Here is a 23,732-nt window from a genome sequence, read left to right on the forward strand (position 1 = left end):
GCCCTTTTGTGTAGTTATGTAATATACAGCATCTTGTAACTAATTGGACAGGAAGAACGTTCAGGCTTGGCATTCAAGGGAGTGCGCTCTTTGGCACATTTCGGCCCCTTTGTTATTCAGTTGTCAATGACCCTAACCATAAACCATGCGGCGCCTGCGGCTATTCCGCCAACGGCCATCATCTGGAAACCTTCACCGATTTTCTTCCTTACCGTACAGCTATCGCTCATTGATATGGCAGCTTTAATGTAGCCAAACCAGAACAGCGTAATGGACATTAATATTATGGAGATAATAAGGCCAGACCCCACCTCCTTCACAAAGAAATACGGAATCAGAGGAACGAAGCCGCCCGCGAAGTAGCCGCCACCGATGGTCAAAGCACTGGTGGTTTGCCTGTTATCGGCCGGCTCTTCGAGTCCGCGGCCATACCTGATTATGAAGTCGACCATCAGCTCTGGGGATTTTTGCAGATCCTTGATAAAAGATATGATAGTTTCGTCTGAGAATTCGGGATTGATCTCTAACAGGATATCCTCGATTTCGTGGTTTATCAAATTCATATTGTTGTAGAACTTGCGCTTCTCTTTCTTAACCTCGGCGTGGAAGTAGTCCGATTCGCTCTTGGCGCCTAGGTAGCCACCGAGCCCCATGGAAATGGCTCCGGAGATCAGTTCGGCGAAACCACCAGTGATTACGAGTTTGGAATCCCCCAGAGACGACAACCCCGCGGTCAGCGCAAAAGGCACAGTGAGCCCGTCACTCAGCCCGATGATTAGATCGCTCATAAGCCTGGGATCGACCGAGCCGAAAATCCCACCTTTTCTCTCCTCGCGCTTATCTTCGAGCTTGCCACGCTCCTCGTCTGTATTGCTGGAGGACCCGTAGGACGTGTCCGCGTTATCATCATTGGAAAGGAGCGGCGCGTTCTCGCTCTTCTTGCTTACCAGGTTGACCACCGCGTTCTTAATGGCAACAATTGACATTGTAAACAGGAGGTTGGAATCTTTGTGTTATGTCCAAGCCAAGGGGCGATATTTGCGTTATTCTAGTAGTTCCGCGTAACGCGAGGAAGGTCACGAATTTGGCAGGTGTGAAACCTTTGTGAGACTGGTTTAGAGTGAGCCTGTTGTTGTATTCCAAGCGAAGGGGCCAGGAAGTCTAGTACCGATACTCGAGGGGTGTGCGTAATCTGGCGAATTTACCAAATCGAAACCTTTTGCAACGGGAGAAAGCAGGTCGGCCTTGGGCGTTGAAATGCAGTTATAAATAAGCGTTGGAAGCTTCACGAAGCTCTAGACCTATCTGACTATCGAGCTGACTAGCAGAACTGGCCGGCTTGTTTTTATAAATGAGAGATCCTTTTCTCCTGGAGCAACTAAGGGCATTGTTTACGGGTCATCGCCAACTGGCCAATCAGGAAAAGTTTCATTACTAAGAGAGCGGCAGGGGCGCTGAGAATGATGGAGGCGTCGAGCCTAGCTGAGTTCAAGGGTCGCCAAGCGTGTCCTAGAAAATACAGCTGCCTCGTACTAATCATCAAAGAAAAGTGCTGGAAAATCCTTATTTTGTTTATATTTCAGAGGTGCCGCACTGCTTTTCCTCTGGCCTGCGACTGTTCGCGTTTCGTGAATGGTCGTCGCATCGAGTGATCTCGTGCAAGCTCTAGCGACGCTGCCGAGCCAAGAAATTGCCAGTCGCGCAGGCGCTGACAATGACCCCCGCTCCAGCTCGAGGAGGGAACTCTAGTCCGTCTAATAAACCCATATTTTTACTACTATACAACGTATCTGTACACCCAGTATACACGTCCGCCTTAAGCCTGGGTGGAGGACGAGTACTTGGTCACGGCTCTGGTACCTTCGGACACAGCGTGCTTGGCCAATTCACCAGGCAGGATCAGTCTGACAGCGGTCTGGATCTCTCTGGCGGAGATGGTAGACTTCTTGTTGTAAGCCGCTAGCTTGGAGGCCTCAGAGGCGATTCTCTCGAAAATGTCGTTGACGAACGAGTTCAGAATCGACATAGACTTTTGTGAGATACCGGTGTCTGGGTGAGTTTGTTTCAGCACCTTGTAGATGTAAGAGGAGTAAGTCTCCTTTCTGACCTTGGTTCTCTTCTTGCTGGCGTCGACGGAGGAAGCGGTCTTCTTAGCAGCTGGCTTCTTCTCAGCTGGGGCCTTGGAGGCTGGCTTTTTCTCGGCTTTGGCAGACATTTATGATGGTTTGTGATTTGTGGAGTTGTGTGCTTGGTTTCCTTTCAGCGCTACTGCTCCCCTCGTGGCTGGCGCCTGCCCTTTATATACCCGGTCGTTTTCCCTTATCACTGCTGACGCCACCGTCGACGTGTTCGGGACCAGTATATTCGCATTAACCTGCGCGAAATATGTGGTCCGTCGCTGTCGTAAATTAATTTTTTTTCTTCAAGATTTCCTCTTTCGGCAGCCAAGGCGGCGTCCCATAATGAGGACAGAGCCCGCGTTAACCGCAGCAAAGAATTCCTGGCGATGAAAAGGAGCTCGAGATTGTCGTTCCAGGAAATTCGCACGCGGCGCGAACAAAACAGAACAGGTCGGGGAAAAACCAGGCCACGTACACGGAATGTGGCGGAGGGGGTGCCTCAACAATACCGCAAAGCGCAAGGCAAGCAGAGGGCAAGGGGCGGCAAATTTTTTATATAAAGAGCATTGGAGTTGAGTGATGATACAGACTTTCCTTGTTTGATCGTTAAGATAAACTCAAGTTAATCTATTAAACACTACAGAATATTATAATGTCCGGTAAAGGTGGTAAAGCTGGTTCTGCTGCTAAGGCTTCTCAATCTAGATCTGCTAAGGCTGGTCTGACCTTCCCAGTGGGTAGAGTCCACAGACTTCTGAGAAGAGGTAACTACGCCCAGAGAGTTGGTTCCGGTGCTCCAGTCTACTTGACTGCTGTTTTGGAGTACTTGGCCGCCGAAATTTTGGAATTGGCTGGTAACGCCGCCAGAGACAACAAGAAGACCAGAATTATCCCACGTCACTTGCAGTTGGCCATCAGAAATGATGACGAGCTGAACAAGCTGCTGGGCAATGTCACCATTGCCCAAGGTGGTGTTTTGCCAAACATTCACCAAAACTTGCTGCCCAAGAAGTCCGGGAAGCCTGGAAAGGAGTCCCAAGAGCTGTGATCGGTCACATTGCGTTAGCGCAGTGCAAATTGGGTTTATTTTGCGACAATAGGGTTGTGAATTAGTGTTTAAGTGTATATTAGGATCTTTAAAAACGTCAGGCACTTTTAGTAATTAGCGCGAGCGCTTGAATAGTCTCTGAAAAAAGCCCACTTTTACCTGTTTCGTGGGCACGGGGCCAGTTGCGGCCGGGCTCGAGTTTGCGGTGGTGGCCTTCATGACTTGCGGCGCAGGAACGGTCTCCTCAGTTTCTGGTGGGGTTGCGGCGGCTATACGCACGGGTTCAGAAGAGACAGCGCTGCTTTGTAGGGGCCCCGAAGCAGACCCCCGCATGCTTCGTCGCGAAACATTGGAATCCATAGAATACAAAGTCGATGTCTGAGGCTCGGCCTGCGCAGACGACCCGGTTCCAGCGGGTCGCGACGCTTGCGTAGAAGCATTCGCTACAGGCTCGTTTTTCTTGTCCTGGTAGCCATAATTCTCTTGGCTGAACTGAGCCACCTTGCTAAAGAAACTTTTGACCCTTGACCGAGGGGGCCCTCGCTGCGCCGCATCACTAGCAGGCTGCTGTGTTGACACCGGGGCTTCCTGGTATAAGTCCGGTTTCTGGGCGCTCTGAGCCTCAGGAATTTCCCTAGGTTCCTCCATTGAATCAGCTGCGAACTTTTTGCGAGCAATCTCCAACGCTTTCGCGTATATCTCGTCATCGTTCATTCTGCGCTGGGGCTGCGTTTGAGGGCTTGGTACAGGAGCGTCCGCTGGGGCCTCTGTGCGCCTTGAGGGGGAAATTACTTGAGAAAAACTTCTCCGCATAGTGTTCCTCCGGGTTGAGCCAGGTGCAGGCCCTTCGTGTCTCGCCGGCTCACTTGGTACCACAGGGTCTCTAAGCGAACTCACGCGCCTTGATTTGCGCCCCGAAGTTCCTGTAGGCCCCATTGATCCCGCAGCCACCTTCTGCTCAGCGCGGTCACCGTACACCTTGCGCTGGGCAGCTGCTAGCGCCTTGGCGTACTGCTCTTGCTCTGTTAAGGCCTTCCGGGGCAAAGCTGATCTCTTGGGTTTAGCTTCGCGGGGGGAAGCCTGGCGCTGTGCACGCTGTGGCGGCGGAGAAGGCAAGACATCAATTGCATCGCTGTATTCAGTGCCGTCCTCGTCGTTTTCAGCGTCACCATCCTCATTGTCTTCTTCCTCAAGGGTTTCACCATGGGTGAAGTCTGAAGTAAACTCGTCAAAGTGCCGCTCGGCATCACCAAGAGGGCTCGTGGTGGTGCTGGTGGTTGTGGTTTCAACGTACTCGTAACCATTAATTTTGCGCACGGTTTGGCGAGTGATGGATTGCGTCCGCCCCATGGGGTCTCTAACCTCCGTAGTTTTGACCGTAATAGAGCGGCTTGGGCTTGCGAGCGAGTTGGTTCTAGAGCCGGTAGTGGGCCCAGAAACAGCACGGCGTGTCTGCCCTGCGGAGCCCAAAAGGGAGCTAGTCCTGGATCCCAATGCGCCGTTCGTAGCTGGACGCCTGCGGCTGGTGCCATTGCTACTCGGGTGTCGCATACTGTAGCTGCGAGTGTAAGGTGTGCCGGACACACCGTGATTTGCTCTGGCAGGAGGGTGAACTAGCGAGCGACTGCGCCCTGCAGCACCGGCCGCTGCCGCGGAGAGGGCATGCCCCCCACCCGTACTATCTTTCTGCTGATAGTGGTAGTCATAGCGTGATAGGTCCGGCTTCTTCTGCGGCTTCCTGTGAATACCAAGAACCATTTTGGCGTGCAATGGCCGATATATTAAGATGTGTCAAAAACATCCCCGGCGGATCCTTAACATACCTTTAATTATCAAGTTTCTCCGATCATATCATACGTTTGTTTTTTTTAGTTTGCTTACTTAATCGCACTGACATGCTCGCAAGCTTCGCGATGGCGCTTTTCGGATGTACCGAAGCTCTTCTGGAGACGCGCTTCTTACAAGACTAGCTAAGGGACAACTCTTTTCGTTCTCGCACTATCAGTGTCTTTGATCGAGCTATCGCATTCATTTGAACGCTTTTTCTTTGCACGGCGCCTTCGTTGTTCCTGGCAAAAGCAAACTCGCTTCCATCCCGAACCTAGAACACCAAAATGTGTTTGCTGGCAGTCCAACAAGCGTCGGAGTCTATCAGACTTGGCAGTTAGCTGCAGTATACTTGTTTTAATAAGTTTTGTCTCTCTCCAAATTCAGGCACTATGGCCGAGTGGTTAAGGCGAGAGACTCGAACTTTTCTTGAGAGATCTCTTGGGCTATGCCCGCGTCGGTTCAAATCCGGCTGGTGTCGAATTTTTTTTGAAGATACGGCCTGATAGGATATGATGCCTACAAAACCAGATAGCACAGTTGCATCACACGTTTTCCTCCCCAACGAAGAGAAGCTATATATTCTTGAATCACGTCTTTAGCCTCTACATCCCCAAGTTCTCACCATGACGGTCACATGACACGGCTATAGCCTTAAGCTTTTCGTGCTGCGTTGATATATATGCTTTCAGTGTATAATAGAAGCGTCGCTTCAGCCCGCGGGTTTGGTTTTGTGTTGGCCATCCTCAGACGTTAAGTCTACATATGCGCGCGTCACTTACGGAAACAAAAACGAGTTTTAAGGGAGGTGCCATCGTATACTCGGAAAAAGCGGCAGGAACGCGCGTAAGAGCTGGATCGCGATTCTCATAACTTACTGAAGACTGGCTAACAAAACTCAAATAGGTGCAATACGGGGTTTACATTTAAGTGTATCTTAGCTTTTGTTTACTTAACTCTATCTGATCTCTCTTAATGATCACCTGAACAAATTATAGAATTGTTGCACATTAGTGACATTTAAAAACAAGTAAACAGTAGAATCAACAATCATGCAATGAAAGGCGTAAGCGAGCTCCCGGGACCTAAAAAAGTGTGTGCACTAAGCCTAAGGTATTCAAGTCACTGTTCCCGTCTACTAGTCGTTCCTTTCTTCCGGAGCACAAAGCAGTGACACGCGGGGATAAAGTGATCTTGGAGAGTTTTGATCTCTTGGTGACAGTTGCAAATTGCGTTTGCGATAACGTGCTGACATCGTTTGCAGCCCCCAGCTGGGCGTGTATCTCAATACATTTGGCTAGGCTAGTCTGAATCGCATGTTTTTAGCACTACGAGGGCTTTTCTCAACATAATGCCCGCGCGAAAGCTAGTAGCCTGGCGGAAGGTACTGCTTGTGGCAGCGCCAGCGCTTTTTTTACGTTACACGCCAGTGAAATTTTCTCGGCAAATTTCTTGTAGTTCTGAAGGTCTTCCGATCATTTTGTAAGGTACAATTTAAACAATTTAACGGGCGGGTTTGCGACTTTCCATAGAGCAGATTAGCAGGCGTCAAACTAATAGTGAGCTTGCTCTTCACGCTGCAGCATGATTGCCAACTCTTTACCTGGATTTCTGGCCAATTATGTGACTCCAGGTGATGTCTGTCAGCCGTGAAAAAAATTTTGTAGCACCTGATATAAAGCTTCAATAAAAAGTCTCGATCACGAATCTTGAACGCTTTACCTGGCCCTACCTGCATCTTTTACAGTTCACCAAAACCAAAGCCTAAAAGCGGCAGTAACGAGACAACGAAAACAATGGCTCAAGACTTGAAACACGTTCCAGAATCCATCAGAATGGTCCTTATTGGACCACCAGGTTCGGGTAAAGGTACACAGGCCCCTAACCTCAAAGAGCGCTTCTGCGCTTGTCACTTGGCCACTGGTGACATGCTGAGATCCCAGGTTGCCCAGAAGACCGAGTTGGGTCTGGAGGCTAAGAAGATTATGGACCAGGGTGGTTTGGTTTCGGACGAGATCATGGTTAGCATGATCAAACACGAGTTGATCACCAACCCAGAGTGCAAGTCTGGCTTCATTCTAGACGGGTTCCCAAGAACTATCCCACAGGCTGAGAAGCTAGACCAGATGTTGGCCGAGCAGGGCAGACCTTTGGAGAAGGCTGTTGAGCTCAAGATCGACGACGAGCTATTGGTGTCTAGAATCACCGGCAGACTGGTGCACCCATCTTCCGGCAGATCCTACCACAAGCTTTTCAACCCTCCTAAGGAGGACATGAAGGACGACATCACTGGCGAGCCTTTGGTCCAGAGATCTGATGACAACGCCGACGCCTTGAAGAAGAGATTGGGCGCTTACCACGAACAGACTGAGCCTATTGTCGACTTCTACAAAAAGACTGGTATCTGGTCTGGTGTCGATGCTTCCCAGTCTCCACAGACCGTTTGGACTGACATCCTCAAGTGTCTCGGTAAGAACTAAACAACCTGCTACCGCGGGAAATAAAATTCCTACTAGGAAAAATACTAGGATGCATAGATTTGCTTGCTTTGGTTTGCGATACCTCAATTCTCTTTATATGTAGTTCTTGATTTTTCTTTAGAGTACTAGGGAATTATACATTATCAAATTTAATCGTAACAAAAGTGCATCTAACATATTAACCAAAATAAAAGCTTAAAAGAATACAGGTGAGACAGCAAGGGGTGCAAACTAGATGTCCAAAGGCGACGTGTCTCCCAAGACTGGCACGCCATTGTCCCACCACAGTCAAGAACTCCCGCATCCTATCGATGCTTCAAAGATTACTCTTTATAAATCAACACCAACAAGAAGGGTGAATGACGAGAAGAACAGCATTGGCGGGCCAACGCTCTCCCCCAGCGCATCTGCCGGTGCGTATTATGGGTCCAACCGACTTTTGTCTTTACTAAGAATTAAAAATGAGAGGACAGAGGGCTCAGCCCACAGCTCAGATGCTGCCGCAAACGAATATCCCAGCACCTCGGCAGCTTCATCGCTCACAAAGATCATTGTTGAGCCCACGCCAGGAAGCAAAGATGACAATGCTCAGAGTGAGGGGCAACTCTCAAATGGTTTTGAGAAAAGGTCCTTTCACAGCCAGGTCTCTAACTGGATTTCAAATGAAGATGCGAAACTTGATATTTATCCTAAGCGCGCCTCGCAAAAAATAGACATCCCACTTCTAAGCTGCAATTTTAGCCGAACTACTCCTTCCACGCCAAGTGAAAAAGCTAAGTCAGGCCTGAACCTATTGAGCACACCATTATCTGGACGTACTTCCGCACCAAAACATGCTCCTTCGGCTGACCCGGTACCGCATTCGGGACAAAGTTCTGAGCCAGCTTCGAATGTAGTGCTAATACCACCACAAAAATCGTCTTCGCAAACCTCGGTAGTACAAAAGTCTTCCTCGGCCCCGACGATACCAGCAGCGGAACAGTCATTGATAAAGGCAAAAACAACGACATCTGCTCAAACGGAGCCAAGTCAATCGCATCCTGAAAGGCTTCTCCCGTCCAGTGCCTTGCATAAGGAATGTTCCTCTCGCTTAACCGGGCCACATTCTCTCATTCCTGGAACCGTGGTGGTCGCCGCGCCTAACGAAGGAAACAGCGTTTCCAGTAACCGAGCTTCCAATGCACCGTCTCATAATGCTATACTTAATTTTGGAGAGCTCCCAGAAGATGCGGTAAGGGCTGCAGCAATGGCGACCCCCGTCAAAGACGGTAGTAACCATGATACACAGGGAGTAATCTCCGCACCCTCCGACGCCCCACTTGTTCTAGAACGGCAGAATACAGTTTCGAAATCAGATCGCAATCTTCGGCCAACAACTCTAAATCCGCCTTCTCGGGCTTCTAGCAGGCAGACAGGGCGCGCGTCCGAAAGTGTGAGCCCAAACCCTAGGCGCAGAGGTAAGAGTTTTTCTGCCCCTAAGGTGCCAGTGATAGTTCAGCCTATATCTTCGTCTTTGACAAAAGCTCATCTAAACGGGTCAATATTCACCAATGGTGACAAGGGAGCAGTTTTAACGCATTCACCGAGCCAGACAAAAGGCCCCGCTAGTCATGATGCAGTGGAGCAAAACAACATGAAAGTTGTGCTTCCCGTATCGCGTGAAGCCAGTCATAGCCAGACGCCCTTTAGCAGTTTTTCGAAGGCCGATGACGCGCGTCAGAAATCTAACGCAAACCTTTCTTTCAATAATTCACAGAATGCCGTCCCTGTTCAAGAAAGGCTGACGCTAGTGGGAAGAAACAAAGAAGACTTAGTTAGATCGCCGGTCGATACCAGGGCATCAAATCCTCAAGCCCAAGTCTTTATAGGGACTTCCGATACTACGGGTGGCTCTTTGCCAGAAATTAGGTCAAATGAGTTAGATGAGCACCATGATGTCATCAATTCTTCAAAGAGGAAACGCTCGCCGCAAGATAGTCAATTCGAAATGCACAAAAAGAGAAAGATTGATTATGAAGATGCCTCACCTATACTAGAGGCTTCAAGCAACGTTAATGAGACTTTCAGCAATGTAACACATACAGCCGCAAGCTCTGTATCAGGCCAAAAAAATGAGAACGCGACGGTCAGTCCTCATTCAGATCCTTCATCGGGGGCGGCTAATAACAATTATCTGAAAACATCAACCAAACAACCCCTTTCAAGGTCTTTAGAGAGCGTCGCCCGCGAAAGAAAAAGCGTTGGTGTTGCGAGCCGAGGGTATAAAACTAGTGCTTCAAACAAGCGTATAAATGGTTCAGCGGCTCTGAAATCCAGTGACCCGGCTATTGTTCGTCTAGAAGTTCCCGTGTTGGTTTCGTCCGAAGGGAAGGTTAGAGGCAGAAGAGCTCTGGCGGAGCGTGACCGAGGTTCTGTTCGCAAGGTCCCTCAAAGTGCCACTGGAGGAGAAAAAGCGTTAGCTTCCGAAATGAAGAGTCCGAGGAGACTTCGGAAAAGCGCGAAAAACATTAGTAATGGCAAACTTAGGTCTCTAGACAATGTGAGGCATACCAGGACAGGAGCAAAGATAATAAACCCTCTCAAGCCTCTCCCTGAGGCTGTGGTCAGCGCTCAGGATCCGAATGAAGTTGAAAAAAAGGCGAATCACGAGGTTTTACCAGATACTCAACCTACAAAGGATCAGAAGCTGGAGAACGCGCCTCTTTTGAGATCAGATGACGCCCAGCAAGTTACTTCTGATAAGCTTTCAAGTGAAATATCCGATTACCTTTCAGACTCTTTCGACCCCGAAGGAGAGCTCCTCCTAGCAAAAAGGGCGAGCAACGCTAAATTGCATGCAGAGAAAAATAAGCCTCAAGAAACTGCTGCTGCATCTCAAATACTTCCGTACATCGCTAATGAAGCAAAGCCTATCCATGATCCGGAGGCATGTCGAAAAGAGATTGAAAAGATCGTTTCGCGCCAAGTTGCTAGGAAAATGGCCTCAGCCAGGAAACTTGGCAAGCAGCTCATTGTTAGCTTAACTCAGAGTGGTATCGTTACGCATACGCCATTTGGGTCAGGGCAAAATGTGACGGCCAGTAACAACATCTGTAACATAAACAATTATGAGGTGAGCCCGGTCCTCTACCTCCAGCACTTATCAAAGAGAGGAAGATTAGAGGTTAGCGAATTTAGCCAATCAAAAATTCCAATAATGAAAGTTACGCAAAGCTCGATTGATGCAAGCACCAAAGAGAAATTGAAAAAGGCGTGCAATGGACTCTTGGTTTTTATTGACAACTACCACTACGGCAGCCTAACTGAAAACCAAAAAGTTCTAGTCGATCAAAGATTAGCTTTTGTAAAGTCAGCCCTTCCTAAGCTGGGGATGAGACTTACAGACGACATGTCTTCTCAAGTAAGCATTATGATCGCTGTAAGTGAGGTGCAAAACATGGAAGACGTTAATTCAGTCGAGGCCACCGAGGCGTACGGAATGCAAGCATGGAGTTATGGTTATGCCGTTGAATTTTTCAAGATGCTGCTGGGCCCGGAAGCATTGCCTTCGCCGGTGTTAAAGGACAAGGAGGAGGGGGCAAGCGACAATCACGCGCAGCAAAAAACTATATCCAAGGTCGCCAGTGCGTGCACTCCTAGCAATGAAGGAGACGGAAAGGCTTGCGAAAAAGAAGAGGTTCCATATCATGAGAATGCATTACGTGAGTTAGTAGGTGAATTAGCAAACTGTGTTCGATCAACTACTATTGATAGAGCCGTGTTAGAGAACTGCGTCAGGGAAATTTCGTCATGTGTTGACTTTGTGGTGGAAGAGCAACTTATAGGTGCCCGTTTGGCCGAGCAGTTCGAAGCGCAGAATCGATTAATCCTTGCGATGTCAGACGAATTAATACAGAACCAAATCAAAATTGCCTCCCTGCATGGACGCGCATCAAGCAGCGAAAAAGATGTTGATGCTTTGAACCTCAAGTTAAGCGAGGAACGCTCAAAAGCCGAAAACCAGCTCTCGGAATTGAAGTCAAAACTAGAAGAAAGTGTCCGTGAGAAGCAGCAAGTGGTCCCACAGCAAGCAGTTCCACAGCCAGTGGTTCCGAAGCAAGTTGGCGAAGAACCTAATCGTAATGTCAATCAAGGTTCATCGCCCGATATCCATGTTGAAGAAATACAGAGAGCCGGGGTTCTTGACCACAGAGTTGTAAATGATATCGGGCTGATAAAGAATGCGCTCAACAAGAGAGCTGATCGTCCAATTCTAGCCAATAGTGGCCAAGAAGCTTTGACATCATCTTTGACACCGAGAAGGCTTCTATCCTCAGATTCAGTTCAGGACAGTTCACCAAGAAATAACCTGAGCAGCGCAATGCTTCTCCCCAACCCTAATGTTACCGGGTCTTCAATAAGTACCGGCTGGCAAGGTGGTTTGATGCGTGTGCTCGCAGCATTGAACAACCAACAAGAAGCACAGCATGTGGCCTTTAGATCAGAAAATGTTCTCCTTAGGGAGGAACGGGATGCTTTGAGGGCAACACTCACCGGCTTTGACAGCATATTGAGGGGCCAGCAGCAAAGACTGAGCCAATTAGAGGAGGCACTGCTGAGAGAGAGATCAAAAAAGAGATCCCCATTTGATGCTCGGCAAATGGCCGCAGGTTCAACAAGGACTTCAGAGATTGAGGAGGAGCGGAATGCACTAAAATCCAGACTTGTCGGTTATGATAATATTATGAGAGATCAGCAGGTGAAGCTGAGCCTGCTGGAAACAGCGTTGCAACGGGAAAAACTGACACGTAAAGCCCTGCAGGCTAGACTGCAAACATTTGCCCACGGGTTGGTTTCAGAAGATGAAGCTGAAGCATGAATTTAATTTATAAAGGGCACCAGGGGTACTCAGGCTTACTCTCTGGGAGCCGAGGAGGGACGTTGTATATCTTTCCCAGCCTAGAAAGCTGCTCTGAGTACGATAAATAGTCTTTTTCATTAATACAAGTGTGTTATATTACATAGCTGACTAGAGTCACGGGCAGGGTTGGCGGATGTGGAAGACCGCCATATATTCACGAGTGGAGAACGCGGCACAGGCTCCTCGTAATTGCAGAATCGGCCTATTTATTATCCAGCCAAGCCTTTCAAGCGTTCCAAGCCCTGATTAAGAGCTTGTTGCGGAGTCTCTTCCACAGCTTCATGGAAGCACGTAGAGTGGAAGTACTTCCCCTGGGATTGGATGCAGTTGGGCCAGATCCACTCCCCAATATCGTCGTTGTAAACAGCAGATTGGACTTCTCTGCAAATCGGGCACTGAAAGGACATGTCCTCGTGCGTTTCCGGCACAGTGACATATTTCTTTGCGAGATCTGCCTCTGTCTTCTCCGGGGCAGATTTTGCATCGAACTTCGAGGTGCTGAAGGACGAGGAAGCAGTGCTGGCATCCAGGTTTGCCAACGTGACGGAGTCGGTCTCTGATCTCGTAGTCGAAACAATCTCCTCGTCGTTGAAGCGCTGCCATTGAGTATCGTCCAGGTACCAGTTTCTGGACTGTATGTTTTTGGCAGTGGCGCCGTTTGCGCCTGCCGTGCCCTTGATCCTCTTGTTGATTCTGAAGTGCCAATCCAGATGGTCTCGCTCCTGCTTTTTTTCTTCCTCGGACGAGCCGAACCTCTTGCCACAGGTGCTGCACTTATTAGGCTTGTAGCGGTAAAGCAGGTGTCTGAGCTGCATTACGGTGGGATTGTCCTGGATGACGGTTTGCTGACACAGTTGCAGGTTTGGGGTGTTGAGGATGTCGACGCCCACGGTGGAAAAATGGGACTGCACGTCCCCCAGAATGTCCTTCAGGAGATTCAGAGGTGGCAAGGTGGTTTGTGCGCTCTCCTTGTGGTTTTGGGAGAGGATGCGGTCTAAGGTAACAACGGACTGCTGTGGAACAGGCTTGACCAGGCCCTCGGCGCGCAGCGTGTCGTAAAGAGCTTGGACCTTGGAAGCCTTTTGGGAGGGCTCGGAGGTCGGCGGTTGGATGTTGGAGGCGTTTGGGAAGAACGAGGACGATAGCGACGGGGTGCCGAAGAGGGACACGGGCTCAGATTCCCTGGGGGCGGGCGTAGCGCCCGGCGCCTGCGGCGGGGGCGTGCTTAGGGCCTTCCTGGGTAGGCGCTGCTGTTGGTGCTGGTGCTGCAGTTGCTGTTGTTGGTGCTGTTGTTGCAAAACTTGCTGTTCCTGGGCGAAGATCTGGCGGAGTTGCATCTGGACCTGCTGGAGCGCCTGCGGCGGCATCTTCTCGCGCTGCAGCTCCTGCTTGAGCTGCTGCAGCACGACGACCTTTGTCTTGAGCTTGGCGTCATGCGGATTCTGGGCGGCGCGCTCGCGGGTCAGCAGGCTGAGCTTGTCGATCTCGCGCAGCAGTCCGGGCACGGTCGGCGCGGCGACGTGTTTCTGATGGAGCGCGCTGGCCTTGACCAGAAAGCGCTCAATGGCGTCCAGCGCCTCCTTGCCGAACAGGTGGTCGCCCATGGAGCTACTGCTGGGCATCAGCCACGTCTTGAACATCTTGATGAGGTCCGAGCGCGTCTGGTTGTCGACGATGAGATACGTGCGCTTGTACAGCTGGGCGAGGTTGCGCGAGAAGTAGATGGTGTAGGGCGAGCCCGCGTTCTTACAGATGGAGTCGAGCACGTAGAACGCGTACAGCTTCTGGTTGGGCACGCAGCGCTCGATGCGCCGCTCGATCGCGTCGACCATCTGCTGCGCGCATCCGATGTTCTCCTCGGCCATCTTGGTGAGCGTGCTGATGATGGGCTTGGAGTTGCACGTCAGCTCGTCCAGGATGCTGGCGAAGTCCTTGGCTATCTTGTCGCACTCCATGGCCTGGCGTGTGGAGGGGGAGGGGGAGCTTGGAGGGGAGAAGCGAGCTGCTGTGCTGAGGGCGAGAAGATGAGAGAAGAAGCTTGTAGTAGCGCGATCGCGAACAGGGCACGCCGTGCAGGGAGATCATAGTCATGTGAATACCGCGTGATAACAGTAACATCACACGAAAATCACATGCACACACACACGTGATAGAATCACACAGAACGAAAATCACATGACTCAAACACCACGTGATAAATCAACACACACGAAAGTCACGTGAAAACACCCAGACACATTATCAAGTCACTACACACGCACGGTCACGTGCACCGTACGGCGCTTTCTTCTCCCCGCGGCAGGCAACGCCGAGCACCGCCTTCTCCCGTTCCACGAGACTTCATCGCTTCTTCTCCAGGCGCCGATGAGCTGGCGCCCGAGCGAGACGCGTAGCATGGAAAAGTTTCGGGCCCAGCACGTCCAAGCACGCGGTCGCGACACGCGCGCTTGAGCGCGGCGGCGACGAGCGGGCAAGTCGGGCCAGTTGGGCGCGACAGGCGCGACAGGCGCGGGTGCGAGCCACTGGAGCGATAAGGTCGCGCAGGCGCGCGAGCTGAGTCGTGGACAGCGAAAATTTTTCCCCCGGTATATAAGATGGGAGCGCCACGGGCATGGCGCGCGTGGACCCCGCAGGCGGTGAGCGTACCAAACAAGGTTCGAGCACAGAGCAGAGACCACCTCACAGCAGAGAGCAGCAAGCGCGTATGTCCAACGACAAGAAGCAATCAGGCACGGCACGCGTGCTAGGGTCGGCGTCCGCCGGGATCCTGGAGATCGGGGTGTTCCACCCAGTCGACACGGTGTCGAAGCGGCTGATGTCGAACCACAGCCGGATCGCGTCGGCCGCGCAGCTGAACGCGGTGGTGTTCCGTGAGCACGCAGGCGAGGCGCTGGGCAAGCGTCTGTTCACGCTGTTCCCCGGGCTGGGGTACGCGGCGACGTACAAGATCCTGCAGCGGGTGTACAAGTACGGCGGGCAGCCGTTCGCCAACGAGTTCCTGAACCGCAACTTCAAGGCGGACTTCGACGCGGCGTTCGGCGAGAAGACGGGTAAGGCGCTGCGGTCCGCGACCGCGGGGTCGCTGATCGGGATCGGTGAGATCGTGCTGCTGCCGCTGGACGTGCTGAAGATCAAGCGCCAGACCAATCCGGAGGCGTTCAAGGGCCGCGGTTTCTTGCGGATCCTGCGCGACGAGGGCCTGGGCCTGTACCGTGGCTGGGGGTGGACCGCGGCGCGTAACGCGCCCGGGTCGTTCGCGCTGTTCGGTGGTAACGCGTTCGCCAAGGAGTACATCCTGGGGCTGAAGGACTACTCGTCCGCGACCTGGTCGCAGAACTTCGTGTCGTCCATTGTGGGTGCGAGTGCGTCGCTGATCGTGTCCGCGCCGCTGGACGTGATCAAGACCCGTATCCAGAACCGTAACTTCGACAACCCGGAGAGCGGCTTCCGCATCGTGCGCAATACGCTGAAGAACGAGGGCGCGACCGCGTTCTTCAAGGGCCTGACACCCAAGCTGCTGACGACGGGCCCCAAGCTGGTGTTTTCGTTCGCCCTGGCGCAGTCCCTGATCCCTGCCTTCGACAAGCTGCTGGCGCAGTAGCGGCCCGCAAGCGAGTGAGCGTGCGCCACAGACCAGACCCAGTCTATAAAGAACCATGTATATATATATTATATTTACGATTAAAGCGATTGCTAGTCGGAGAAATGCAGGAGATATAGTCGTAGAGGTAGTAACACAACGCGGCCCGCGGCATGTAGCGCGCGGAGACCGCTGTTCTTCGCGTCACTCGCGCCCGCCGGGAGGCGGGTATGCAGGAGGGTTGTGGAACTGCGAGTCGTACGGCAGGTCCGGGGCGCCAAACTGGCCCGTCGCAGAGCGCTCAGGCGCGCACGCCAGGCGCACCTGGATGTACCTGACCTGTTGCGACAGCTGCGTAAACCTCTCGGAGAGGTCCCGCACCTCCGCGGCCAGGCTCCGGGTGCTGGCGACCAGCGACGAGACCGAGTTCGCCATGTAGTTCCAGTCCATGCTGTTGCCAGCCTGTGGCGTCGCGCCTGCCGGCGCGGTGAGGATGCCGGCGCTGGGGCCCATACTCGTGTCCGTGCTGGTGTCCGCGCCGGGGCTCATGCGGTAGTGTCCCTGGTCCGTGGCGTGGAACACGCGCGCGACCTTGAGAATCAGCGCGTCGCGCGCGTTCTCGGGCTCCACGTTGCACGCCGCGTTGCGAACGCCGCGCGCGTACAGCAGGTTGAACCGGTCGCGGCACTGCCGCGTGTTGCGCTGCAGCGCGTGCTCCTGGAACAGCTGCCGGCTGACGGAGTCCCAAAAGTGGCGCACGTTGGGCGAGATGGGAACCTCGTAGCGGTGCGCCAACACGGTGTCCAGCAGGACGATGTCCTCGGAGGGCTGCCAGAAGCGGCGGCCGACGCGACGGACGCTGCCCGGGCTCGCGCTTGACGCGGGCGACGCGGCTGCACCAAACTGGTGAAGCGACTGGCTATGAATGTGACCTTGTGGCTGGCCCGGCATGTGGCCTGGCATGTGGCTTGGTACGTGGCCCGCGAGGACCTGGTAGCTGTGGGCGGGCGTTGAGTACAGCGCACGCACCGGCACCGGCTCGTAGCCCACAACCGGCGGCGCGGACGCCGCGACCAGCCCGGCTCCCACGCTCGCGCTCGCGCCCGCGGGCGGCGGCGCTGGCGGCGGCGCGCACGCGCCGCCCAGCGCGTCGCACCCGTCTCCGTCCCCGTCCAGGCGCGCGTCGGCGCTGTAGCGCCGCTCCATGGCGGCCGAGGGCGGTCGGCTCATCCTCTCATGCGACGAACTCGCTACGCTCGTGACGTCTGCTGCACGCCGGCCTTCGCTGCTGCGCGCGGCTCGCTCGTGCTGCTCGGGGGCTTTAGCTCGCTCCAAATTCCTGGCGCGCTCCAAACTTCGCTGCGCACGCGCTCCTGTGATCTTTCCGCTGTCTGCACCTTGCTGCGCTTGCGACCTGGGCTTCTCCAGCCTCCATTTCGCGCGAGCACCCGGCACCGGCCCGGAGCCCGTACACTTTATATGGGCCCGAGTTCCACGCTACCCCATCAGCACGGCCAGCACGGCCAGCACGGCCTGCACGGCCTGCACGGCCCACACTGTCAGCGCCGCACCGCGCTGCGATGCGCAAAAAATGCGAAAAACGTTTAACGAAGACGAGTGCGCCTGTCCACCGCCACGGGCTTCGCACGCATCTCGTTGTTATCGGCGCCTGCCCGTCCGCACTCACTTTGTGACTTATGCCCACCGACGCTGGACGCACCGAAATTGCGTCACCTGCAGCGAGGGCCCGCGCGCCCGCCGTTGCACGCGTAAAGACGCAGGCCTTAGTGCTGCTCTGCTGACGACGCAATTGCCACTTGGAGCAACGCCAGCGACGCGCAGCGCTGCTGGGGCCAACGGCGCGGACGCAGGCGCGGGCACGGGCGAGGCCTCGAGCACGGGCGCTGACGTGCTGGTTTTTCTCCGGTGCCTGCAACAGGCACTCGAAGGCCCCGGGCGTCTTTATATAATTTTTCCGGACTTACCGAAGCAGATGGAAAGTCGATGGAAAGTCGATGGAAGGAAAGAAAAAAGAGCGACGGGCGGGACGCGCGCAGACGGCGCCGCGGCGGCTCGCGTGGAACCGAGCCCGTCGTATAGGCGCGACGCTTCCTCGAGCGTTGCGACTGGGAGACGTAGCGGGGACGCAATGGAAGGAAAGCTTAAGCCGAGGCAGACGGGCGGGCAGAGATTGGGAGCAAGGAGGGAAACGGAGGTACAGGGCTGCGGCGGTGAGCAGCAGGTGACGCGGAAGTCGCGGGCGCAGGCACGCGCGGGGAGGGGGCGGATTAGCGCACGTGGCGAGGCGCGGGCCGCGGGGCGCCGCGGAGTGCGACCAAGACCACGTGACGCGCACGTGACGGGGGAGTGTCACATGACGAGTCACATGACAGCCACGATCACATGATGTGTATACCACATGGTTAGCCACGTGACACACGCCTGTCACATGCTCATGACGTCACCGCTGTGGCCCCGTGACGCGCCTCGCCACGTGACCCGCGCTTCCTTTCCTCCTGCTTCTACTCCGCCCGGGCCCAGGCTTCTCCCGTCGAGATAACAACTTCCCCCAGTGCAATGCGTTCCAGCACTCGTCGCCAGCCCGACAACAACAAAAGACACCACAGCCCCTCGCACGCTCCGTCGCAGCTCTAGCCTCTCTCCAGACCCCAATGGCACAGCGCGAAAGAAGCGTCAGTCCCAAGTCTAGGGGCAAGTCCCCTCCCGAGATCCACGCTGCCAACGCCAGTGCGCAATCGTTCACCGAGCAGCACCGCGGGGCCAGCCTGACGTCGCTGCCTCGCAAGAAGCCCGAGATGTACCACTACGATGTCGGCGGCGGCGCGCAGGCCGCTGCGCAGGCCGGCGCGGCCACGGCCGGCGCCGGCATGCTGTACCAGGACAGCAAGGCGTCCGTACAGGCCGGCGCGGGGCCCAGCGCGGGGCCTGGCGACGCCGCGCACGCGCAGGCGGTGCCTCCCGGCTACAACCAGCACCTCCAGGTCAAGGACTCGTACCTCACGGGCCGGGCGCTGCTGTACTTCACGTCCGTGTTCGTGTCTCTGGGCGTGTTCCTCTTTGGCTACGACCAGGGCGTGATGTCGGGCATAATCACGGGCCCGCTCTTCAAGCTCTACTTCGACGACCCCTCGCGCGCGGCCATCGGCAACATGGTGTCGATCCTAGAGGTCGGCGCGCTCGTCAGCTCGCTCATGGTGGGCCGGCTCGGCGAGAAGTGGGGCCGCCGGCGCACGATCCGCTACGGCTCGTTCGTGTTCATCCTCGGCGGCCTCATCCAGACCTCCGCCACGCGCATGCTCCACCTCATCATCGGCCGCGTTATCAGCGGTCTCGGCGTGGGCCTGCTCAGTACCATCGTGCCCATCTACCAGTCCGAGATCTCGCCTCCGCACAATCGGGGCAAGCTGGCCTGCATCGAGTTCACGGGCAACATCGTCGGCTACTGCTCCAGTGTGTGGGTTGACTACGGCTGCTCCTACATCAACAACAACGCCGCCTGGCGCCTGCCCCTCTTCATCCAGTGCGTCATGGGTCTCGGCCTCTTCATGGGCACCTTCGTCATCGTCGAGACCCCGCGCTGGCTGCTGAACCACGACCACGATGTCGAGGGCCTCATTGTCATCGCCGACCTCCACAGCGACGGCGACGTCCAGGACCGCCGCGCCCACGACGAGTTCCAGGCCATCAAGGAGACCGTACTTATCTCCCGTCTCGAGGGCGAAAAAAAGTCCTACTCCTACGTCTTCAAGCGCTACCGCACCCGGATGCTCATCGCCATGAGCTCCCAGATGTTCGCCCAGCTCAACGGTATCAACGTCATCTCCTACTACGCTCCCATGGTGTTCGAGCAGGCCGGCTGGGTCGGCAGAGACGCGATTCTCATGACCGGCGTCAACGGCATCATCTACGTCCTCTCCACCGTGCTGCCCTGGCACCTGGTCGACCGGTGGGGTCGGAAGCCCATCCTGCTCATGGGCGGCATGGTCATGGGCCTCTCTCTCGTCTCCATCTCCGCCGCGCTCTACGTCAACATCGCGTCCACTCCGACCCTTGTTGTGGTCTTTGTCATTGTCTTCAACGCTTTCTTCGGCTTCAGTTGGGGTCCTATCCCATGGCTCTACCCCGTTGAAATCGCCCCGCTCTCTGCGAGGTCTGCTATGGCCTCTGCCTCCACCGCGACTAACTGGCTCTGCAACTGGCTCGTGGGCATCATGACGCCCATTTTGCAGGAAAAGATCAAATGGAGACTCTATCTCATCCACGCCGCCTCCTGCTTCCTTTCCTTCTGGTGCGTGCTGCGGGTTTATCCGGAAACAGCTGGTCTGCGTCTGGAGGACATGAGCTCGGTGTTCGACGACAGGTCTTCCACTTTCAGTTTCCACGGCTCTATCACGGGTGTCGACGTCGACGCTGGCTCCCGCTCCGCTACTACTGCGCCTGCGAACCCATCCCTCGCTCGGAAGCCCGTCGCGGCCCAGCCCTCCTTGCTAGACAGCGTCCACTCTGGAGTTGCTCCGCCACACCCCGTTGCAGGCCAGCCCGATCTGGCTCAAAACCCGTTCGTTTCGCACAGCAGCGGTCAGAGCGTGGGGTCCAAACGCAGTATTGCTAGCGCCAATATGCTCTCCGCCGACGCTCTTGAGCCCCCCACCCTGGGCCAAGTACTCGATTTCAAGAGGGAGCAGATTGATAGCCGCAACTTCAAAGGCCTCATGAGGCGGGGTTCCGAGACGGTCAGCCTCATCTACGACAAGGTCAAGCGTCTCGGCAAGCCCAACGATGCTAGCGGTGAGTACGGAACCTTGCCGGACAATGAGAGACCTGCGCCCGCAGCTCCGCCCTGCGGCAACTGATGCGTCCTGGAACTTGGCTCTCATCTTTGACAAAAAACGCGCCTACCCTTAAAAGGTACATTATATTATACAGGTTTTAATAAAAGCTTGCCTTTTCGGGGGCACCGTCTTATACAATCTCCGGGGTGGGCAGCCTGGTGAAGCATGCCACATACTTGGCGCCCTTTTTCCTCTCAACCTTCTTGCCCTCTTCGGTCGCGTTCCTCATAATCTCAACACATTCGTCCTGGTCTTCCCACTCAGTTGACAGCCTTTCAAAAAGCGGATGCTCCTCGAGGTGCTTAACCATCCACTCGTGCAGATCAAGCACGTCAGTGATTGTGTAAACCACGCCGCCCTCCTTCAGCACGTATGCGTACTCCGAAAGCAGAGTATTGGTGATAATTCTGGCCTTGTGTTTTCTCTGCTTGAAGTGTGGGTCCGGGAAGCAGAAGAACATCTTCTCCAGCTGCGCCTTGTGGAAAAAGTTAGGAAGAAACTTCATGGAATTCGCTCTCAGCACATTGATGTTCTGGTACGCGTTTGTTTCCGCATGGTTCGTTCGCAGAGCGATGATTCTGTCTTCCACATAGTTGGTGACCTGCACACGGATTTCCATCCCCAGGATCAGCTTGTCGGCAAATGCTGGCGACAGATCGATGAGAAGACCACCAAACCCGCACCCGATGTCGGCGATCGTCACCTCTTTGGTCATCGCTCCGGTGGCCTCATCCACGAAGTGGGGGTATAGCCTGTCCCAGTCCATCTCATCGGGACTCAACGGGTACTCCAACTGGTGATCCGAGAACGGGTTCGAATGCGCTCTTTGGCGGTAAAATCTCTTCCTTGGCAGGTCCATCTTCTCCGAACTGGCTTTGGCATCGATCTTCACATGCTTCAATTCCTTACGGTTTTCCTCTTTTTTCAGACGGTAAGCCTGCCTCTTGCTTGAGGGGTCATCAAGACTCATACCAGCTTTCATGGTGCGTGATAGGGGTCTCTTGGGGGTAAGCGAATGGCTTGACTTGTCTCCTGTGTCCTGTTCGATGAGCTCTCTCTGAAAATTTTATGACATTTTCCAGAGCGCGCCAGCCGCGTGGAAAGTGATACAATCAACAACGCGTTGGTGACACACTAGTAAGAAATGACCCGGGCGCCCTTGCGATAGTGAATTGAAAGCTTTCGATGACCAGGAATGAAACAGCAAATATCGATGCGTAGAGTTTGGGACATGCGTGAATCACAGTCTTTGATCCGCTTTGCTGTAGAATTCATTACGACGGTTTTTATTCCGGGCCGATCATATTATAAGCTCGGTTAATGCGGATCGTGAGAATTTGTGACGGCAACATTCTCTGTGCCTTTGGGACTGCACTCAAAACGTCAACGGCAGGAGTATGAACCGCTAGACTTCGGGTATTTGCACAGCGCGAAGCTGCGAAGCTCCCAGTCGCTGTAACCGCAGCTTGCGCATCATTCGCGACCAGGGCAGCATTTCGCATACATACCGGAGTGCTTCCCCGGCCTGATTTCAAGGCCAACGGTGATGCATCCGACAGGGCGCTGCTCGAGAAGTGTGGTCACGTGTACTTTATTATAGCGAGCTCTCCGAGGCGACGACAGGGCTCGCGGGCTGTGGCACCGTCGCTCTCCTCGATCTATTTACGCATAGCGACTGTGTAGCAGGACCTATGGACACGCCCGTCCACGCGGCCCATGCCTGAAATTCACGGGCACATATATACAAGACGTTATCAAATCCGCTCGCCGCTAGTCGGATTTTTTGTTTTCCGGGTCGATGTTGTTGTGGTGCGACTGCAGCGTTAGATACAGTGAGTGGGAGCCTGCCTCCAGGGTCTTCACAAGGCCAGCACCGCTCAGCAAGTGCAGAAGTCCGAGCAGCTGCGATTGCAGCTCCGGTTTGGAGGAAAGCGTCTTGAACTGGTGAAGCTGGGGCACGTCAAGAATGCCGCCGTCGACCTTAGCCCCTACGACAAACAGTTTTTCGGAGCTCTTTTCCAGCAGCTTCAGAAGCTTGGCGACCTTCGCCGGCTCGGTCTCTGGGAATGTGATAGCTGCCGTTGGACCCTTGAAAAGCGGCAGCAAAGGATGCGTCCTGTTCTGTTCAGCTTTTGGCGTCGGCGCACAGGGGTCTGGCAGGTGCGCGTTCCGCAGGTACACCTGGAAGAGCTGGTTCCGCAGCACAGTCATCTGGCCGCCGAGCTCTTTAATTTGGGAGCGGAAAAAGGCATCCTCCTGTTTCACCAGATTGTTGTGGTGGGCGAACAGGACCACTGGGTTCTTCTCCATCAATTCTTTGTAGGTGTCCATCAGAAGCGTTTTGCGCGAGTTCAGAGGTTTCACGGTGATCCTGGCCTCCGTAGAGGCGAATCTCAAACCACGCGACAGCAAGCTGCTGGAGGGAATCCGGGGGAAAAGTCCCAATGACTGCGTCAACATCCTGGAAACGCGCTAGCGGGCTGAACAAATGTCTTGCGTTCACGAGGTCGTCAACGTCTATATGTTAATACAGCTGGAAATTTTTAATGCACTGAAGATAGCTATGTACGTATAAAGTCGCGTGACTGTGAGCCGCGACAGGCCAAAGCGGTCGCTGCGCACTCTAAAAGGGCTCTGAACGCATCTTGGCAATAACTAAATACCAAGTTATCTATCATTTGAGGCCCGCGATCTCGGTTTTACGAATTTGTTGGCGCCGATTAAAATCTAAAACAAAACTCTAATGTGTGGGTGCCTGTTTAGGAAGACCAGATTAGGCTTTTGATTGTCCGTGTTATGCTCACTAAAGCGTGGAGCTGCACATTTTCCAAGGAACAGATTCACAAAGCGGCGGTGGCTCGTACTCATTGCAATTTGAACCGGTAAAAATCGCCAAACAATTTCGGAAATTGTGCCGTGTACAC

The 23,732-nt window shown here is 54.1% G+C and overlaps 13 protein-coding genes and 1 non-coding gene across 14 annotated transcripts; 7 read left to right on the top strand and 7 right to left on the bottom strand.

Moving 5' to 3' along the window:
* Positions 1–116: 116 nt before the first annotated feature.
* Positions 117–986, bottom strand: CCC1 (Ccc1p; the record flags this gene model as incomplete). Its single annotated transcript, XM_002553872.1, has 1 exon — positions 117–986. The coding sequence occupies one exon, from the start codon at positions 984–986 to the stop codon at positions 117–119; it is 870 nt and encodes a 289-aa protein (XP_002553918.1).
* Positions 987–1,816: 830 nt separating this feature from the next.
* On the bottom strand, positions 1,817–2,215 carry HTB1 (histone H2B; the record flags this gene model as incomplete). The annotated part of the gene is made up of 1 exon (XM_002553873.1): positions 1,817–2,215. The coding sequence occupies one exon, from the start codon at positions 2,213–2,215 to the stop codon at positions 1,817–1,819; it is 399 nt and encodes a 132-aa protein (XP_002553919.1).
* A 557-nt stretch (positions 2,216–2,772) lies between these two features.
* On the top strand, positions 2,773–3,168 carry HTA1 (histone H2A; the record flags this gene model as incomplete). The annotated part of the gene is made up of 1 exon (XM_002553874.1): positions 2,773–3,168. The coding sequence occupies one exon, from the start codon at positions 2,773–2,775 to the stop codon at positions 3,166–3,168; it is 396 nt and encodes a 131-aa protein (XP_002553920.1).
* A 114-nt stretch (positions 3,169–3,282) lies between these two features.
* Positions 3,283–4,926, bottom strand: MSC3 (Msc3p; the record flags this gene model as incomplete). Its single annotated transcript, XM_002553875.1, has 1 exon — positions 3,283–4,926. One exon carries the CDS (start codon positions 4,924–4,926, stop codon positions 3,283–3,285), a length of 1,644 nt encoding a protein of 547 aa, XP_002553921.1.
* Positions 4,927–5,381: 455 nt separating this feature from the next.
* On the top strand, positions 5,382–5,476 carry KLTH0E10252r. Its single transcript is given in 2 exon segments — positions 5,382–5,418; positions 5,432–5,476. It is a non-coding gene; the product is annotated as a tRNA-Ser (tRNA).
* Positions 5,477–6,791: 1,315 nt separating this feature from the next.
* On the top strand, positions 6,792–7,475 carry ADK1 (adenylate kinase ADK1; the record flags this gene model as incomplete). Its single annotated transcript, XM_002553876.1, has 1 exon — positions 6,792–7,475. One exon carries the CDS (start codon positions 6,792–6,794, stop codon positions 7,473–7,475), a length of 684 nt encoding a protein of 227 aa, XP_002553922.1.
* Positions 7,476–7,710: 235 nt separating this feature from the next.
* On the top strand, positions 7,711–12,333 carry SIR4 (chromatin-silencing protein SIR4; the record flags this gene model as incomplete). Its single annotated transcript, XM_002553877.1, has 1 exon — positions 7,711–12,333. The coding sequence occupies one exon, from the start codon at positions 7,711–7,713 to the stop codon at positions 12,331–12,333; it is 4,623 nt and encodes a 1,540-aa protein (XP_002553923.1).
* Positions 12,334–12,584: 251 nt separating this feature from the next.
* Positions 12,585–14,330, bottom strand: PCF11 (Pcf11p; the record flags this gene model as incomplete). Its single annotated transcript, XM_002553878.1, has 1 exon — positions 12,585–14,330. The coding sequence occupies one exon, from the start codon at positions 14,328–14,330 to the stop codon at positions 12,585–12,587; it is 1,746 nt and encodes a 581-aa protein (XP_002553924.1).
* Positions 14,331–14,986: 656 nt separating this feature from the next.
* Positions 14,987–15,976, top strand: GGC1 (Ggc1p; the record flags this gene model as incomplete). Its single annotated transcript, XM_002553879.1, has 1 exon — positions 14,987–15,976. One exon carries the CDS (start codon positions 14,987–14,989, stop codon positions 15,974–15,976), a length of 990 nt encoding a protein of 329 aa, XP_002553925.1.
* A 183-nt stretch (positions 15,977–16,159) lies between these two features.
* KLTH0E10362g (KLTH0E10362p) lies at positions 16,160–17,185 on the bottom strand (the record flags this gene model as incomplete). The annotated part of the gene is made up of 1 exon (XM_002553880.1): positions 16,160–17,185. The coding sequence occupies one exon, from the start codon at positions 17,183–17,185 to the stop codon at positions 16,160–16,162; it is 1,026 nt and encodes a 341-aa protein (XP_002553926.1).
* Positions 17,186–17,546: 361 nt separating this feature from the next.
* KLTH0E10384g (KLTH0E10384p) lies at positions 17,547–18,362 on the top strand (the record flags this gene model as incomplete). Its single annotated transcript, XM_002553881.1, has 1 exon — positions 17,547–18,362. One exon carries the CDS (start codon positions 17,547–17,549, stop codon positions 18,360–18,362), a length of 816 nt encoding a protein of 271 aa, XP_002553927.1.
* Positions 18,363–18,627: 265 nt separating this feature from the next.
* On the top strand, positions 18,628–20,829 carry KLTH0E10406g (uncharacterized protein; the record flags this gene model as incomplete). The annotated part of the gene is made up of 1 exon (XM_002553882.1): positions 18,628–20,829. The coding sequence occupies one exon, from the start codon at positions 18,628–18,630 to the stop codon at positions 20,827–20,829; it is 2,202 nt and encodes a 733-aa protein (XP_002553928.1).
* Positions 20,830–20,938: 109 nt separating this feature from the next.
* TRM8 (tRNA (guanine46-N7)-methyltransferase) lies at positions 20,939–21,790 on the bottom strand (the record flags this gene model as incomplete). Its single annotated transcript, XM_002553883.1, has 1 exon — positions 20,939–21,790. One exon carries the CDS (start codon positions 21,788–21,790, stop codon positions 20,939–20,941), a length of 852 nt encoding a protein of 283 aa, XP_002553929.1.
* Positions 21,791–22,578: 788 nt separating this feature from the next.
* On the bottom strand, positions 22,579–23,268 carry MRPL11 (mitochondrial 54S ribosomal protein uL10m; the record flags this gene model as incomplete). The annotated part of the gene is made up of 1 exon (XM_002553884.1): positions 22,579–23,268. The coding sequence occupies one exon, from the start codon at positions 23,266–23,268 to the stop codon at positions 22,579–22,581; it is 690 nt and encodes a 229-aa protein (XP_002553930.1).
* Positions 23,269–23,732: the final 464 nt, after the last annotated feature.

Source organism: Lachancea thermotolerans (assembly GCF_000142805.1).
Source record: "Lachancea thermotolerans CBS 6340 chromosome E complete sequence".
In the NCBI taxonomy this organism is placed as follows: Eukaryota; Fungi; Ascomycota; class Saccharomycetes; order Saccharomycetales; family Saccharomycetaceae; genus Lachancea; species Lachancea thermotolerans.